Here is a 15,804-nt window from a genome sequence, read left to right as displayed (position 1 = left end):
TTTAAAAAAACCTAAAATTTATTAAACTGCAGGAGTGAAATAGCAAAACTATGTATGCACAAAATAAACTATACTGCAAAAACCCATGTAATATGTACATATATTTTCGCAAATGTAAAAGTACATTTGTAGAGTAATCTATAGAGTTTTTGTTCTACTGGTAGTTTAAAATCAATAAATATTTATCATTCCATCAATAATATGAGCCATGAAATTAAGTTTTAAACAAAAAAACAAATAAAATCAATAAAAAGAATCGTTTTTCGTATCAAAAATTAGATATAAATTTTTCCAATTCTGATTTTTTAACTTCCAGATTCATAGTCCCAACATATATGTATGTGTGTGTACTTAAATTAACACAGAAAAGAAAGAAAAGGGGTTTAAACGTTGAATGGTAAGGGAGGTGGAGTTATCTACCTTTTCAAATCTTTGAATGAAGAAAAAAATAAATATTCAGGAAGGAGGGGAGGGGCAAAGTAATAAATATTGATTTTCATCTCTATACTGTTTATTGATTCATGCAAATAACGATTGTCATAAAAAAAGGCATCCCTGTGCCCAACCAAACATTCTTCATAAGATGATGAAGAAGGTCTTAGGGTCAGCAGGAGTTTTTATTTTCGGGGAGGGGAGGGGGGTAACTTTTTGCTGCCAGAAATCTAACGGCATATTTCTGTAGGTTTGACAAAATTAGAAATTTTTTAAAACAACAATAAAACAAACGACAACCATTTTTTTTTTTTTTCAAAATCTAGGTTTATTATCGAAAATGTCTTCCTGGCAATCAAGTCAAAATAATGATTGATGCAAAAAAACAACAACAAAAAAAAAAACAACCGCCGGCTGTACTATTTAATCATAATTTTCTTTTTTAAAATCAAATCAATTTTGATGAAGATTTGTTAACACATTTAACTAATAAATAAAAAGATTAAAAATTATATATAAAAGACTAAACAGAAAATATGAAACAAAAAAGAAAAAAAACAAAAGAAAAACGAAACAAAAACGAAACAGAAACAAAAAAGAAACAGGAAAAAAAACAGAAAAAAAAAGAAACAGGAAAAAAACAAAACAGAAAAAACGAAACAAAAAAAACGAAACAAAAAAAAAAACGAAACAGAAAACAAAATGAAAAAGAAAACAAAATGAAACAGAAAATAACAGAAAACAAAACAAAAAAATTTTCTTTGAGGACCTAAAAATGACGACTTACGGTCTGCACAAGACAATAGGTGTGATCAAATTTCATGCCCGAACTCCAATCATCAGAACAGGTAATATTTTGAAGATGACCATTGTCCGAGCAGTAAGTATGATCATTGTCCCAGTCAGCAATAGTATTGTGTACTAACTTATCTCCAAAGCAATAAGTATGATCTAAAATGTCACGATTGGGAGGAACGGTAACTGAAAGCGTCTCCTCCGTACAGCAGTCATTAAGGCAAACACTATTTTCTTTCTTAGCACTTCTTTTACTCCCATCTTTATTTCCTTCACGGGAAGACATTTTGTTTTTCCCATGACAGTAGGTGTGATCTGGTTGGCCATGTTGTACAGTGCTAACCAACTCGACACCTCTGTCGACATCAGGGTCCACTTCTTGACCAACAGAAATGATTTGCACATCAAGGTCAATGCAATAAATATGATCCGGGTTCAAACGATCACAATCTGGATTCACACGGTCTTGATCCGGAAGCAGACGATCCTGAGATGCTTCCATAATCACAGCATCTGCATCCAAACAATCTGGATTGGGATCCATATTATCTGGATCTAAACCCGAATTATCTGTTCTATTTGCCAAGATGATTTGCTTGGGTTTTGTCAGAGATATCTGAGCTGCCTCAGACTTGATTTTTTGGCTAACATTGGATTTGTTACCACTCCCGGAACTGTAGGTGTGGTCAGCAGACGTTTTTTCATGTGGTCCACAATTGTTTAGCTTAAGATAATCTTCGTTTCTGGTTCCATAACCATTCGAATCCAGATCAGGATTGGATGTTTCTGGCAACATTTGACATTTTTTGTGATGTGAACCTCCTGTACAGTATGTGTGATCCGATCCAGAGTCCGACTTCACCTTTGTACAAGATTGTGTTGATAACTTTGTCTTTTTATACAAACTGGAATGTAAGGATTTTGGTTCTTTTGTTGTTTTAGTTTTCTTTTTACTGTTATTTTGTGTGGGGTCACAAGTCGACCAGTACGTATGATCAGGTGCTAGTGGTTTGTCAGTGCCTTCTATTAAATAATTTTTACTTTTTACTATTGGCTCGACATTTTTAGATGGAAGTAGAGTTTTTTCTTTGCGTGAAGAATTCTGCTGCAGATGACTACTCCCAGAACAATACGTGTGGTCAGGTTTCCCTTCTGTTTCATTTGGGGTTGTCGCAGAATTCGCGCTCGTGGAATGTGAAGATATCTCGCTCGATGGTTCTTGTGATTCATTTGATAGCTGCTGTTGTTGGTTGCCGTGATCCGGCGCTGTCCAAACCAAGTTGATGGGAGCAGAAAAATTTGAAAGCCCATCGGATGGTGGAGATGATACCAGGGAAATACGGTTTGGCCTCGTCTCTGTATGCGATTGGATATGTTTTGTGAGTTCATTTGATTTTGTGAACACTTTTTTGCAGTACCCGCATTTAAACGGGTTTTGAACGGCATGTGTGCTGACGTGCTGCACCAAATTACTTGAAGACGTGAACGATTTGCCACAGAGATTACACTCGAATGGCTTCTCACCTGAGTGAATCCTCAAATGTTGAGTGAGGTTACTTTTATGTGCAAAGAGTTTCTTGCAGAACGAACACTCAAAGAGTGAATGCATTTTCAGGTTCTTGGAGAAGCCTTTCGACGAACAGAGTGCTTTCTGAAAGGATTTCATCCGCAGAGTTGTAGAGAGGTTGTGCATCTTGTTATGCTTCACTAAATTCGCAGAAGAACTGAACGTCTTCTTGCAATAATCGCACTTAAAGGATTTGTCTGAATAGTCACTAAAAACCGTTTTGATTTCATGAAAACTTGCAAATTCTGCAGAAGAATTCATTTTTGTTTGGTTTTCTTCATGTGTTTGTGAAAAATCTTCCATTATAATTTTTTTTTGGGGGGGGGGAGAAGGGGGAATTAAGGAACAAAAATTCCTTAACTTTGTGTGTAAGATTTTACGTCATGATAACTCGATATCTACCAAATATTGTCAAATACCTGCACACATTTTTTGTTTTCTTTAGAATTTTTTTTTTCAGTTGTTAAAAATTTGACAACTTTAAAAGTTCCGTAGTAATCAGTGGAATTGAATTGGTTTGGATGAAAATCTCACAAAATCATAAACTGAAATCCGCGAGCGTTTCATTTTATGCAGAAGAATTATTCCAAGGTGCGAAAAACAAAATGGTGGAACTGAAAGAGAGAAAATAGATTTAGATAAATAAATTTTTTTATATAAAAAATTATTTCATTTTGATTTTGAAATATAAAGTTTCTTCTTGATTTTAAAATATAAAGTTTCTTCTTGATTTTAAAATATAAAATTTCTTCTTGATTTTAAAATATAAAATTTCTTCTTGATTTTAAAATATAAAATTTCTTCTTGATTTTAAAATATAAAATTTCTTCTTGATTTTAAAATATAAAATTTCTTCTTGATTTTAAAATATAAAATTTCTTCTTGATTTTAAAATATAAAATTTCTTCTGGATTTTAAAATATAAAATTTCTTCTGGATTTTAAAATATAAAATTTCATCTGGATTTTAAAATATAAAATTTCATCTGGATTTTAAAATATAAAATTTCTTCTGGATTTTAAAATATAAAATTTCATCTGGATTTTAAAATATAAAATTTCTCCTTGATTTTAAAATATAAAATTTCTCCTTGATTTTAAAATATAAAATTTCTTCTTGATTTTAAAATATAAAATTTCTTCTTGATTTTAAAATATAAAATTTCTTCTTGATTTTAAAATATAAAATTTCTTCTTGATTTTAAAATATAAAATTTCTTCTTGATTTTAAAATATAAAATTTCTTCTGGATTTTAAAATATAAAATTTCTTCTGGATTTTAAAATATAAAATTTCTTCTGGATTTTAAAATATAAAATTTCTTCTGGATTTTAAAATATAAAATTTCTTCTGGATTTTAAAATATAAAATTTCATCTGGATTTTAAAATATAAAATTTCATCTGGATTTTAAAATATAAAATTTCATCTGGATTTTAAAATATAAAATTTCTTCTTGATTTTAAAATATAAAATTTCTTCTTGATTTTAAAATATAAAATTTCTTCTTGATTTTAAAATATAAAATTTCTTCTTGATTTTAAAATATAAAATTTCTTCTTGATTTTAAAATATAAAATTTCTTCTTGATTTTAAAATATAAAATTTCTTCTTGATTTTAAAATATAAAATTTCTTCTTGATTTTAAAATATAAAATTTCTTCTTGATTTTAAAATATAAAATTTCTTCTTGATTTTAAAATATAAAATTTCTTCTTGATTTTAAAATATAAAATTTCTTCTTGATTTTAAAATATAAAATTTCTTCTTGATTTTAAAATATAAAATTTCTTCTTGATTTTAAAATATAAAATTTCTTCTTGATTTTAAAATATAAAATTTCTTCTTGATTTTAAAATATAAAATTTCTTCTTGATTTTAAAATATAAAATTTCTTCTTGATTTTAAAATATAAAATTTCTTCTTGATTTTAAAATATAAAATTTCTTCTGGATTTTAAAATATAAAATTTCTTCTGGATTTTAAAATATAAAATTTCTTCTGGATTTTAAAATATAAAATTTCTTCTTGATTTTAAAATATAAAATTTCATCTTGATTTTAAAATATAAAATTTCTTCTTGATTTTAAAATATAAAATTTCTTCTTGATTTTAAAATATAAAATTTCTTCTTGATTTTAAAATATAAAATTTCTTCTTGATTTTAAAATATAAAATTTCATCTTGATTTTAAAATATAAAATTTCTTCTTGATTTTAAAATATAAAGTTTCTTCTTGATTTTAAAATATAAAGTTTCTTCTTGATTTTAAAATATAACGTTTCTTCTTGATTTTAAAATATAAAGTTTCTTCTTGATTTTAAAATATAAAATTTCTTCTTGATTTTAAAATATAAAATTTCTTCTTGATTTTAAAATATAAAGTTTCCTCTTGATTTTAAAATATAAAGTTTCTTCTTGATTTTAAAATATAAAATTTCTTCTTGATTTTAAAATATAAAGTTTCTTCTTGATTTTAAAATATAAAGTTTCTTCTTGATTTTAAAATATAAAGTTTCTTCTTGATTTTAAAATATAAAGTTTCTTCTTGATTTTAAAATATAAAATTTCTTCTTGATTTTAAAATATAAAATTTCTTCTTGATTTTAAAATATAAAATTTCTTCTTGATTTTAAAATATAAAATTTCTTCTTGATTTTAAAATATAAAATTTCTTCTTGATTTTAAAATATAAAATTTCTTCTTGATTTTAAAATATAAAATTTCTTCTTGATTTTAAAATATAAAATTTCTTCTTGATTTTAAAATATAAAATTTCATCTTTATTTTAAAATATAAAATTTCTTCTTGATTTTAAAATATAAAACAAAAATAAAGAAAACAAAGGATGGATTAGCTCTCCCTGCAATTACTACTCGTTGAATAACGTAAATAAACATTAGTCACAATTTTTGTTGGACAAAAATTAATGAGTTTATGTTTACATGTTTGTAAATAAAGTGAACTTTTTCAAAAAAAAAAAAAAAAAATTGCTATATAATTACAAAGCGCGATTCATATAATTGAGCACTGCTGACTTAAATAGAGTGATTTCCATAAAAAGAAAATACTATAATAAAAAATATTTACCTAATATTGTAATTGCATGTATGTAAAAAAAACAATTGGATTTTTTTTTTCTTCAAATGTTTAAAACTAGGTATATAGCAAAATAGATTTTGCTTTATTCTATGGAGTTTAAAAATGTAGACTTTTCTCACCACCAGAGGCAATACCTAATAAAATAAAGGTAAAGAATTACCTGTTTGCATAAATTTAAAACTTTCAAAACTCTAAGTAATGTGCATAGAAGGGATTTAAAAACAGATTAAAAACAAAGTCAATGAATCTAAATAGCCAATTGCAGAATCCAATCAGTTGTTTGAATAAGGCAAAAACAATAATTTATCTTAATAACACCTTGAAATGTGTAAAACGACATGTCATCAAACACGTTTGAACAAAATCGAAACAGTTGACAGAAGTTTGGCACAAAGCATATTGTCACCTCACCAGTCGGCCTAAAGAAAAGGGGGAGAGCATTGTAATAAGTAGTGTTGGGACGATTCCTAATTTTTATACGATTCCGATTCCGATTCCGATTCCAGGAAAATATTGATTAACGATTCCGATACCAAGTACGATTCCGATTCCTAGGGAATTTATTGTTTTGAAATATACCAGGTAGTTTTATACTTATGGTCGGTAGTTCCCAAATATGTTCCCTAACTTTGGAAGAGATATTTTATGTCTACACCGTCGTTTTTTGGATTAAATAAAATTATCATATAGCAAACTAAACGGGAAAATTAGCAAAATGTATTCTAGAGAAAATTTATTTTACTTAATTGGAATACAGAAAAAATAACTCAAAGAAAATAGAATTTATCCTTCAGAGAAAAAACAAATAAAATAGAATTTATATAACAGAACAAAAACAAGAAAATTAGAGAATAAATACACACGATTCATTATTTTGGTCCTCATAATTAACAGATTTAATGACTTAAATAAAAAAAATATAGCGGAAGAAAAAGAAAATATATACTAATTAAATATAAAAAAGATAAATATTTAATTTAATAATTTATAAATGAACATGCGTAATGAAAAAAAAAAAAAACAATATACCACGTGACATGGCGCCGTAGATACAAAATAACCGGGTTTGTATTACTGTACACATAGATTCGAAAAAGTTGTCAAAAAACAAATATATAACAAACAAATATCAAAGGCAAGATAAGTTACTTTTCTACCAAACTGGATACATTTTTTTTGTTTTTATTCAATGTAACATGTTTATTCAGCTCGAAAAACATGCAGTGTTTACCGATGTATTGGAAAATTCAAAATAGCGCCCGACACTCTCTTTAACATGGTAAGTTCGGGAAAAAGTGTTATAAATAATAAACTAGACAAAATACTATTAAAAAAAAAACACCGAATATATATCAAAATATGTCACGGTAACATATATTGAGCGAGTTTCTAGCAGTATTTTGTATAGTTTATTATTTATAACATCTTTTCCCAAACTTACCGTGTTAAAGAGAGTGTCGGGCGCCATTTTTAATTTTCCAATACATCGGTAAACACTGTATGGTTTTCGAGCTGAATAAACATGTTACATTGAATAAAAACCCGAAAAATATATCCAGTTAGGTAGAAAAATAACTTATCTTGCCTTTGATAACATTTATTTGTGATATATTTGTTTTTTGACAACTTTTTCGAATCTATGTGTACAGTAATACAAACCCAACTATAAGTCCTTAGTAAAATTCTATTTATAAATACTTTTAAAAATGAAATCATTTAATTAATCGTAAATGTTATTTAGACATAAAAATTAACTGATTACAAAACCTTTTAAAAATATATATATTAATTTCTTTTTCGTTCGGCAAAGAAAGAACTGTGCAAAACACTTTTAATTTTCAATTTAAAATTCTAGAAAAAAGATTATATTATTCTGCTTTTAATATAATCAAATTCAGGGTTTTATCTTTCTGGAGAAAAAAAAAAAAATAATGGATTTTATTTCAATGAAATTAAAAAAAAAAAACTTGACTGAATTGAATTAAATACCCTTAAATTAACGAAGGGGTTATTTAATAACTTTAGGTTTGGAAGAGATAGGTATGGGGTCGATTTTTTTGAAACTTCAAAAGAAACCGACTACTGTCAAAACTTTGCGAAATAATACGTGATCAATTTCATTTTAGAGATATTTCTTTCAAAAGCCTTCTTTTAAAAAAAGAAAAAAAAAAGTATATTGTTCTATTAAACCTTTTACTGTTTAAATAATTTGACTTTGCTCGTTTTATTTTAAGAAAATATAAGTTGAAAAAGCATTTTCATTCACTATTAGAAGATTTGTCAGTAAAAAAAAACAATCACCAAAAAGATAAGCGTTTTTTTTATTTTTACTCGCAATGTAGAGCCCTGCATACTTCTTTTCAAGTTAACTCTTTTGTAGTTTTGATTACAATAGATCTGAATGAATGAACCTTGTAAGGGAGGGGCACTAAGCATTGCCCTGTTAATAATGAATTTCTTTGGTTTCTTTTTATTTCTCTCTTGCGGTTAGAAATATCAGGATTTTTTTTTTCTTTTTTTCAACATCAGACTAAAAGAATCGTAATGAAGGAATCGGAAAATTAAGGTATTTTTTAACGATGCGATTCCGATTCCGATACCTCCCAAAATACACGATTCTTACGATTAACGATTCCGATTAATCGTCTCACCACTAGTAATAAGTGTGACATATTACTTCTCTCAAAAACGCCTGCATGTTTGTGCATCTTGTTGCATTCAGCTGTTGAATAAAAGAAAAAACAAAATGATGCTCAATTAAGTTTATCCTCAATGATCATGCAAACGTGAATTCTCAGAGAGCATATGCAAATGAGATGCTACTGGAATAAAAAGTTTGTTTTTCAAAGACTGAGCCCATTCAGATTTTGGAGCAGCAAGCTTTGACAACAATGTGTTGCATTTAACCCTGAACAGTGGGCGGTTGTTTGGGATTTGGTGTTTATCTAAGGGAGATAACTAGTATTTACTAATGTAATGTTGTTTTGTTGCAGATAATTTAGGACAATTTAAGACGCCGTAATGATCAGTAGAAAAAGGAAACACATTTCTTTTTTTATATATGAAAAAACTTCATGATTTTATAAAACGTTAATCTATACTGACAAATTCATTTTGTCAGGACGCTGAAAGTGAAGATTTTTATAAAAATTATAAAATCCATCTTTCGAACAGCCAATGACGAAGTTATTTTTCGATTAGCCAATGAAAAATGTTTACCTACTTCGAAAAACAAAAAACAAAAATAAAAACTTTGTTTATGGTGAACGTTTTTTTTTTTTTGTATTCAATAAAGAAATTAAAAAACAAATATTTTAGAACCATATAAAGCTGTAGAGATTATGAAAAGATGATTTTGATAAGAAATAAAAGAATTAAAATCTGTATATTAGATTAGCGTATTACATGGACTAAACAATTGCATTGAGGTGTTTCAAAATCACATAATGCGTTTCATTATGGGACATCGCCTGATTAAAAAAAACAAAAAAAAAACAAACAAACAAACATCCTCCATCAAACTACTTCCCTACCTTGTCTATTTGATAAAATTCAAAGTAAAACCCTTAAACTTTTTAGTGATGTCAACCACTGGCCTGTCAAAGTTATGCTTTGAAGTTATGTTAGAAGGCAAACGAGGTAGAGAAAGCCAAGGAGAAGATGGAGAGAAAATGTTTTTGATTGGACATCTCTCGACAGTTGGGCATTGATTAATTAACTTGCCCTGGATCAGAATGGAATGGCAAAAAATAAGTCACGTGAATTTGCAATCCACACCAAGCAGAAAATGCGACTCATGATGATATAAGATTATTTAGATCATCTAAAAAGGGATCAACATAAAAATTCTTCTAAAATGCAAAAGACAGTATTTATTCATAGTTTTACTTAATTATGATATTTTTCCGATTTTAAATAAATTTGAAAATGGATGAGAACAGTTGCTCAATTGGAAACATTTTTCAATCAAATTGTCATACTTTTAGAAAATGTTTTCAATATTTCAATACAAGAAATAAAACTTCAAATTTAGAGCAAAGCTGCAGAACGTTTCATGCTGTTGTTTGATGCAACCATTACATGAAAGTGTACAACACAGAAAACAATGCATGGAGCTATTTTTCCCAGCCATGAATGAATAGTTGTTAGACAAAGTAAACATGCAAGTTGACGAGGAATGGATTGATGGTGTATCAATTGAAAGTTGGAACTTAGCCGATAGTACAGAATCTATTAAATTGGAGACTTTTTTGAACCGTGTCTAAGAGAGATTAGCGTTAGATGCAGCAGCTGACATGCAGCAACAATACTCGATGCACAAATAGTAGCTTTGTAAAGATACAGGATACTTTCACGTGTGAGTAATTTTCTAGCATGGGAAAGAGTCCACCTTCTTTGCAGCAGCTTTGGCAATGTCCTCAATGTATTCTCACTGATGTTACCTACGAATGTCAAGCCAAAGAGTTCAAATGATGAGCTCTCAGGCAGTCTGTTATTTGTCATGGTAATCAGTGGTCGAGAAGATTAAAAGGCGAAAATTGAGATAATGATATAAATATTGAATGGAGAAATTTATGAAATGGGTTTTAATGCAGTCGATATGAAGTTTTAATGCAGTCAATATGAAGTTTTGATGCAGTCAATATGAAGTTTTGATGCAATTTATACACACTTTCAATATATATAAAACCAGAAAAATATGAAAACAATCGCAAAATGAAATTAGTCATAAATTACAAATGAATCGGTTATTCGTCAATCAAAACTGTCAGAAATGATCGAGCGAGTTTCCTTGGTTAGCGTAAAATCAATATTGGAATGACCAAGTTTAGCCAAACAGTCGCAGCTGCACTTGCGATCTCTTCTACCATCAATATGAAAACTGAAACCCTATTGAAGTTAATGAAAGAAAAAAAAAAATGCTTACCATGACAGAGAAGAGAGTCTAAATTGCTTACACTTATTCTCGATGATTGATCAGTTACAAAAAACTGATCAATATTTTTCATATTACAGAGTATAAGAGTAAGACAAGTGAAAAAGATGAAACCAGAAATTTTGTCAATTGCAGAAGAATATTTAAGAGTTGGTATCAATGATAAAAATGTTCAAATGATTTCAAATGTTGAGTTGATTTCAAATGTTCATTTGCATATTGTTCTCAAAGGATTCTTCATCCTACTTACTCCCTCCGATCTAGTTCCATAGTGATTTCTTCACATTTCCTAAATTAAATCATACCTGAATTGTCACTATCTGGAAAAAAAAAAAAAAAAAAAAAAAAAAAAAAAAGACTTTTTTGAAGGACCCAGATGCTGACCTTCTTTTATGAGAAGATTGCAATGTTTTTTTTTTTTTTTTTTTTTTTTTTTTTTTTTTTTTTACAAGGGTGTCACCACTTATCAAGGCCCAGAGGCCACTCGAGGATAAGGGTTAATAGGTATACATTAGTTATTGTGATTTTAGCATAGTAAACAGTGGGAATTTTGTAACTTGGATTACTTAGGGGGACGATTCAATTAGAACTTGTTCACATTGGACTTTTCTTTCTTTTTTTTTTTCATAGGTATCAACTCATTATCAAGGCCAAGAGGCCACTCAAGGATAAGGGTTAAAGAGTGTACAGTAGAAATTGGACAATATAATAATCATTAGTAATTAAAATTTGTTAAATTTGATAACTTATATGGAACGGCTACTCAAGAACTTATTTACGTTAGATTGAACACAACCATATTGTAGTCAGCCGGAAAGCAGGAAAACGGAAGACAATTCCACAGGCGTGCAGTTCTAATAAAAAAGCTTTGTTCATGGAATCTACGTTTAGGTTTAGGCACAGATAAAGAGTGGGGGGAATTATTGATAGTGTTTACAGCTAGACGAGTGTTTCTTGTGAAAGTTTTGCGAGGGGGGACCACAGATTGAAGCTCAGTCGAACACTTTCCATGAAAATAACGATACATCAGAGACAAACTCGCAACATCTCTTCTGTGAGATAGAGGTTGCAAGGAAGAGAAAAGGACATCTCCTACGAGGCTACGAAGTCTATTTTGAACTCTATCAAGGCAGGCCAAGTCCTTTCTAGCAGCTCCTGCCCAGATGTGGCAACAGTATTCCATCCTTGGACGTACCTGGCTCTTATATAGATAGAGAATTGCATCAGCAGTGAGATATCTACTGGATCGATAGAAAGATCCCACCATTTTTCCAGCGGCCTTGGCAACAGATTTGATGTACGTGTTCCATTTAAGATCAGGAGTAATGGTCAAGCCCAGAAGCTTGTCAAAACTTGAGGCCTACTCAAGACGAGAGCCATTCATTTCAATTGATGCCAGATGTGGATCAGAATGTTGATGATGTAAAGAGAGAAACTTGGTTTTAGATGCATTAAAAGTAACCAGCCACTCCTTTCCCCATTGTACTACATGCTCAAGATCAGAGGAGAGAGAATTGGAGAGAACTTGGTCGTTTACTGTCTTAGATGTGGTACCATGAATGGTAGTGTCGTCAGCATAAATGTCTACAAATGATGTAAGGATGTGATTTGGAAGATCATTAATGTAGATCCGAAAAAGAGTTGGGCCCATGATGGACCCCTGAGGGACATCGGCATTAATACTGTGGGCTTCTGATTTTTGCCCCTCAACTACTACTCTTATGAACCTTGAGCATCATCAGTACATTAAGGCATCAAAAGTGATAAAAATCGTGTGGCGCTTGTTTATTTGACTGTCTGTATGGTGAGGAGAGAGAAAGAGGACAACGAATGAAAGACAATCGTTTTATGTATATACTCCGGTTAATTTGCAAGTGTTCATGGCTTTGTGGAATCGATCAAATAGCAATTGCACAGCTTAGGATGGTTGTTATAGAAACTGGTTGTGTGTGAGAACACTAACTATAATTATGGCTAGCACATAGAACCTGCATATTGTTCTCAAAGGATTCTTCTGTTGATTCCTGACCATACTAACTTGGATCAAAGTGCAGTATAAGTTTACTGATAACTTTTTATCCACTAGAATGCTTTTCCATTTCTTAAAAAAAACAAAAAAAAACAAGTCAAACGGTTTAACAAATTACTTTGTGAAATACAGATCATATTTAGAATAAATTAGCAGGCCACCCAGCATTGCCCAGTCATAAAATATGTTTAACTATATTTTAATTCATGCAGATTTCGTATTTATTATTATAGAGCCAATTCTCTATCGATTATTATTATTATATTGTACCCAATATATAGTACTGCATTAAAAAGTTTTAAAAAATATGACTTGGGTGACATCAGCTGGAATCGAAATCAAAACATTTAGTTCTCTAGCGGTATTCACTACTGTCTGGGTTACCAAGATATTAATATCAAAACTTGAAAAATTAACACAGTTATATGCATATTTGTGCATGCGCAGAACATATACATTGTTAAATTATGCCTGTGAAGTTCCAATTTTTACCCCTTAGCAACTCTCTTTTTCCCTTTTCTAGCTAAAAATCAAGTCGACTTTGTTCAACATGTCCGAATACCCCATATATCAAGTTTCAAGTCTGTAGATCGAAATTTGACAGAGTAGTTTGGTAGAGACAGTTCTACACAAACATTTACTTTAAAATGCAGCTCCAAATGTGATGTACTTATGCACAAAATAGAAAATAAGCACAAATAGAACTGTGCATAATAATGAAATGAAACTAATTATTCAAAAAGAAAGCAGAAAAAAAATATGAACAGTGAATCAATAAAAGTTTGTTTTAAAGAAATATGCAAATTAGTTATCTTTTTTGAAGTCATTGGTATATTCATATTCACGACTAAGTATATAAAGAAGGTGTATTCACTTTTAAAATAGAGAAGTGGGCTTTTAATATCAATGTCAGTGCAACAAACAATGCAACTTTATATATGTAGAGATTATTTTAAATGCAGCTTTCAATACAACATTTACTGATTAAATTTAATTCCAACAGAATGCATTTCAGTTTCTTAGAAAACAAGTTAATCATGTTAATTTTGTGAAAATAAAATTGTCTTTGCAACAAATAATTAAATTAATAGACTTTGCAAATTATTCTCGCAAGTTACTATTCTCCTGTAGATTCCCAGACCTTCTGGTTGGGATCAAAGTGTGGTATCTTTTTTGTCTTCAATCAGTTTTTTTTTTTCTTTTGGTTGTTTTTTAATGCAGTGTCGTTTCTGATATAACAAGTGCGGTATTTTAATAAATTACTTTGTACAATAAAAATCATTTTTGCAATTTGGTTTCGTTTGTTTTACGACATATCAACCCTTTTCAAGTTATTTAATATCGGATCTAGTCATCTCGGAAAAGGTTTTTATGCTTTAAGTTCTTTATATCGTCAAATATTTATTCATGGAGTTTTGTTTGGATGTTTTGTTGGGGAAAATTATTGTTTTTTACTTTGTAGAACATGATTGAATCTTGAAACAAAAAAAAAGAAAAAAAAAACAATAACATCAATATATTATTTAATCGGAATTCATTATTTAGATGAATATTGCTTTATTAATTTTTTTATTGCGGACTATTATCCTCATCGTTCTTAGTTGTTGTTTTATGACGTTTCGACCAACTATTCCTCAGGCCTTTGTCAGGTGGTAACCGCGACGGGATAAGAACTCCGCAATTACTGTCTTCCATAATTGTTGTCGTCTCACCATATTTTGGCCAAATAAGCCTCTCGCCAGCTTTGGGTAGAATTGAAACCGCTATCTTCAGACAATTCTCACCTGGAACCGTAGAGATTCAACGTCTCTATCCACTGCGCCATGGGCCCCGGTGTGGTTACCACCTGACGAAAGCCAGAGCAATAGTTGGCTGAAACGTGAAACAACAACTAAAAAGATGAGGATAACAGTCCACAATAAATAAATAATATCAATGTTTCGTGCATTTTTTGGTCAGGAAGCCATTCTCTTCAGACAGCCCAATCAGTTAGCACGAGCTACAACATAACTAATTTAATACTTCTAAATAAATTAAATTATATCGACTAGGATGAATTTCCGTTTCTTAAACATGCAAGACATTTCAATGATTTTGTAAATTACTTCCTCTCTTCTTTACTATTGCATAAAAGGAAATTTGTGTGCATTTGTGAGTTCGTTTTCTATGGAATCAAAAAACAGCTGGGTTGATTTTTATGACATTTCACACAAAGGTACTTTATGTGCCTGGCAGTGTTCTTAGATAGGTTTTGTATCAGAATGTCTTCGATAAATATCAATAAATGAAATAATTCAATGAAAAAAGGAACAGGTGATTTTGACCAAAATTAACACCTTACACAGCCTAATATCACAAGTGCATTTGAGAAGTTTTATGATCACACAAGCTGAAAGGCCCAACATATAAAATCAACAGCAGGTTCTTCAATATGACAGGGGTGCATTTGAAATGAATGTTTCTGTTTATAGCACACTTAAAGTATGATACTTAACTTTTGCATTTTAAACTTTAATTCAAGCCATTACATATAAAAGTAATTTTATAAAAACAGTAAGTTCTCTACAGTGCAATGTAGACTACAATGTATTGTGAACTTAGTCACTGTGAAAGATATGTGAGTTTCCTCCCGGTGCACTATGATGGGTCCCCAACTAGAGCAGTCAGTCAATTTGATTGAAAAATAGGCGATATTTCAATGACAATAAAAATATGGGAATGTGAAACATTCATTATCATTCAATCCCTGGCAACGTCGGATCACCCTGCTAGTATATTATTAAAACATGATCAACTTAATTCTCAGACTATACCAGGTAGGACCTAACAGTAAATAAATTTTTTTTTTTTTTTAAGTATAAACCACCCAGAGACGAGAACCACATACACATGGGCAAAAAGTGGCCTCATAAATGTATCAATATAAAAATTAAGAACAGATGCAA

The 15,804-nt window shown here is 29.7% G+C and overlaps 1 protein-coding gene across 2 annotated transcripts in view; it reads right to left on the bottom strand.

The window, feature by feature from the left end:
* Positions 1-734: 734 nt before the first annotated feature.
* LOC145252447 (uncharacterized) overlaps positions 735-15,804 on the bottom strand; it is a 29,885-nt gene continuing 14,815 nt past the window's right edge. For both annotated transcript variants that reach the window (XM_080111850.1, XM_080111849.1), the window contains exon 2: positions 735-3,408. In XM_080111850.1, the coding sequence (XP_079967976.1) occupies positions 1,202-3,097 (1,896 nt within the window). In that variant the 5' untranslated portion in view covers positions 3,098-3,408 and the 3' untranslated portion in view covers positions 735-1,201. The remainder of the gene's footprint in view (positions 3,409-15,804) is intronic.

This window comes from Euprymna scolopes, chromosome 29 (genome assembly GCF_053919585.1).
Source record: "Euprymna scolopes isolate OS-2025 chromosome 29, ASM5391958v1, whole genome shotgun sequence".
Taxonomy (NCBI): domain Eukaryota; kingdom Metazoa; phylum Mollusca; class Cephalopoda; order Sepiida; family Sepiolidae; genus Euprymna; species Euprymna scolopes.
This window is presented reverse-complemented; position numbering and strand designations above follow the sequence as displayed.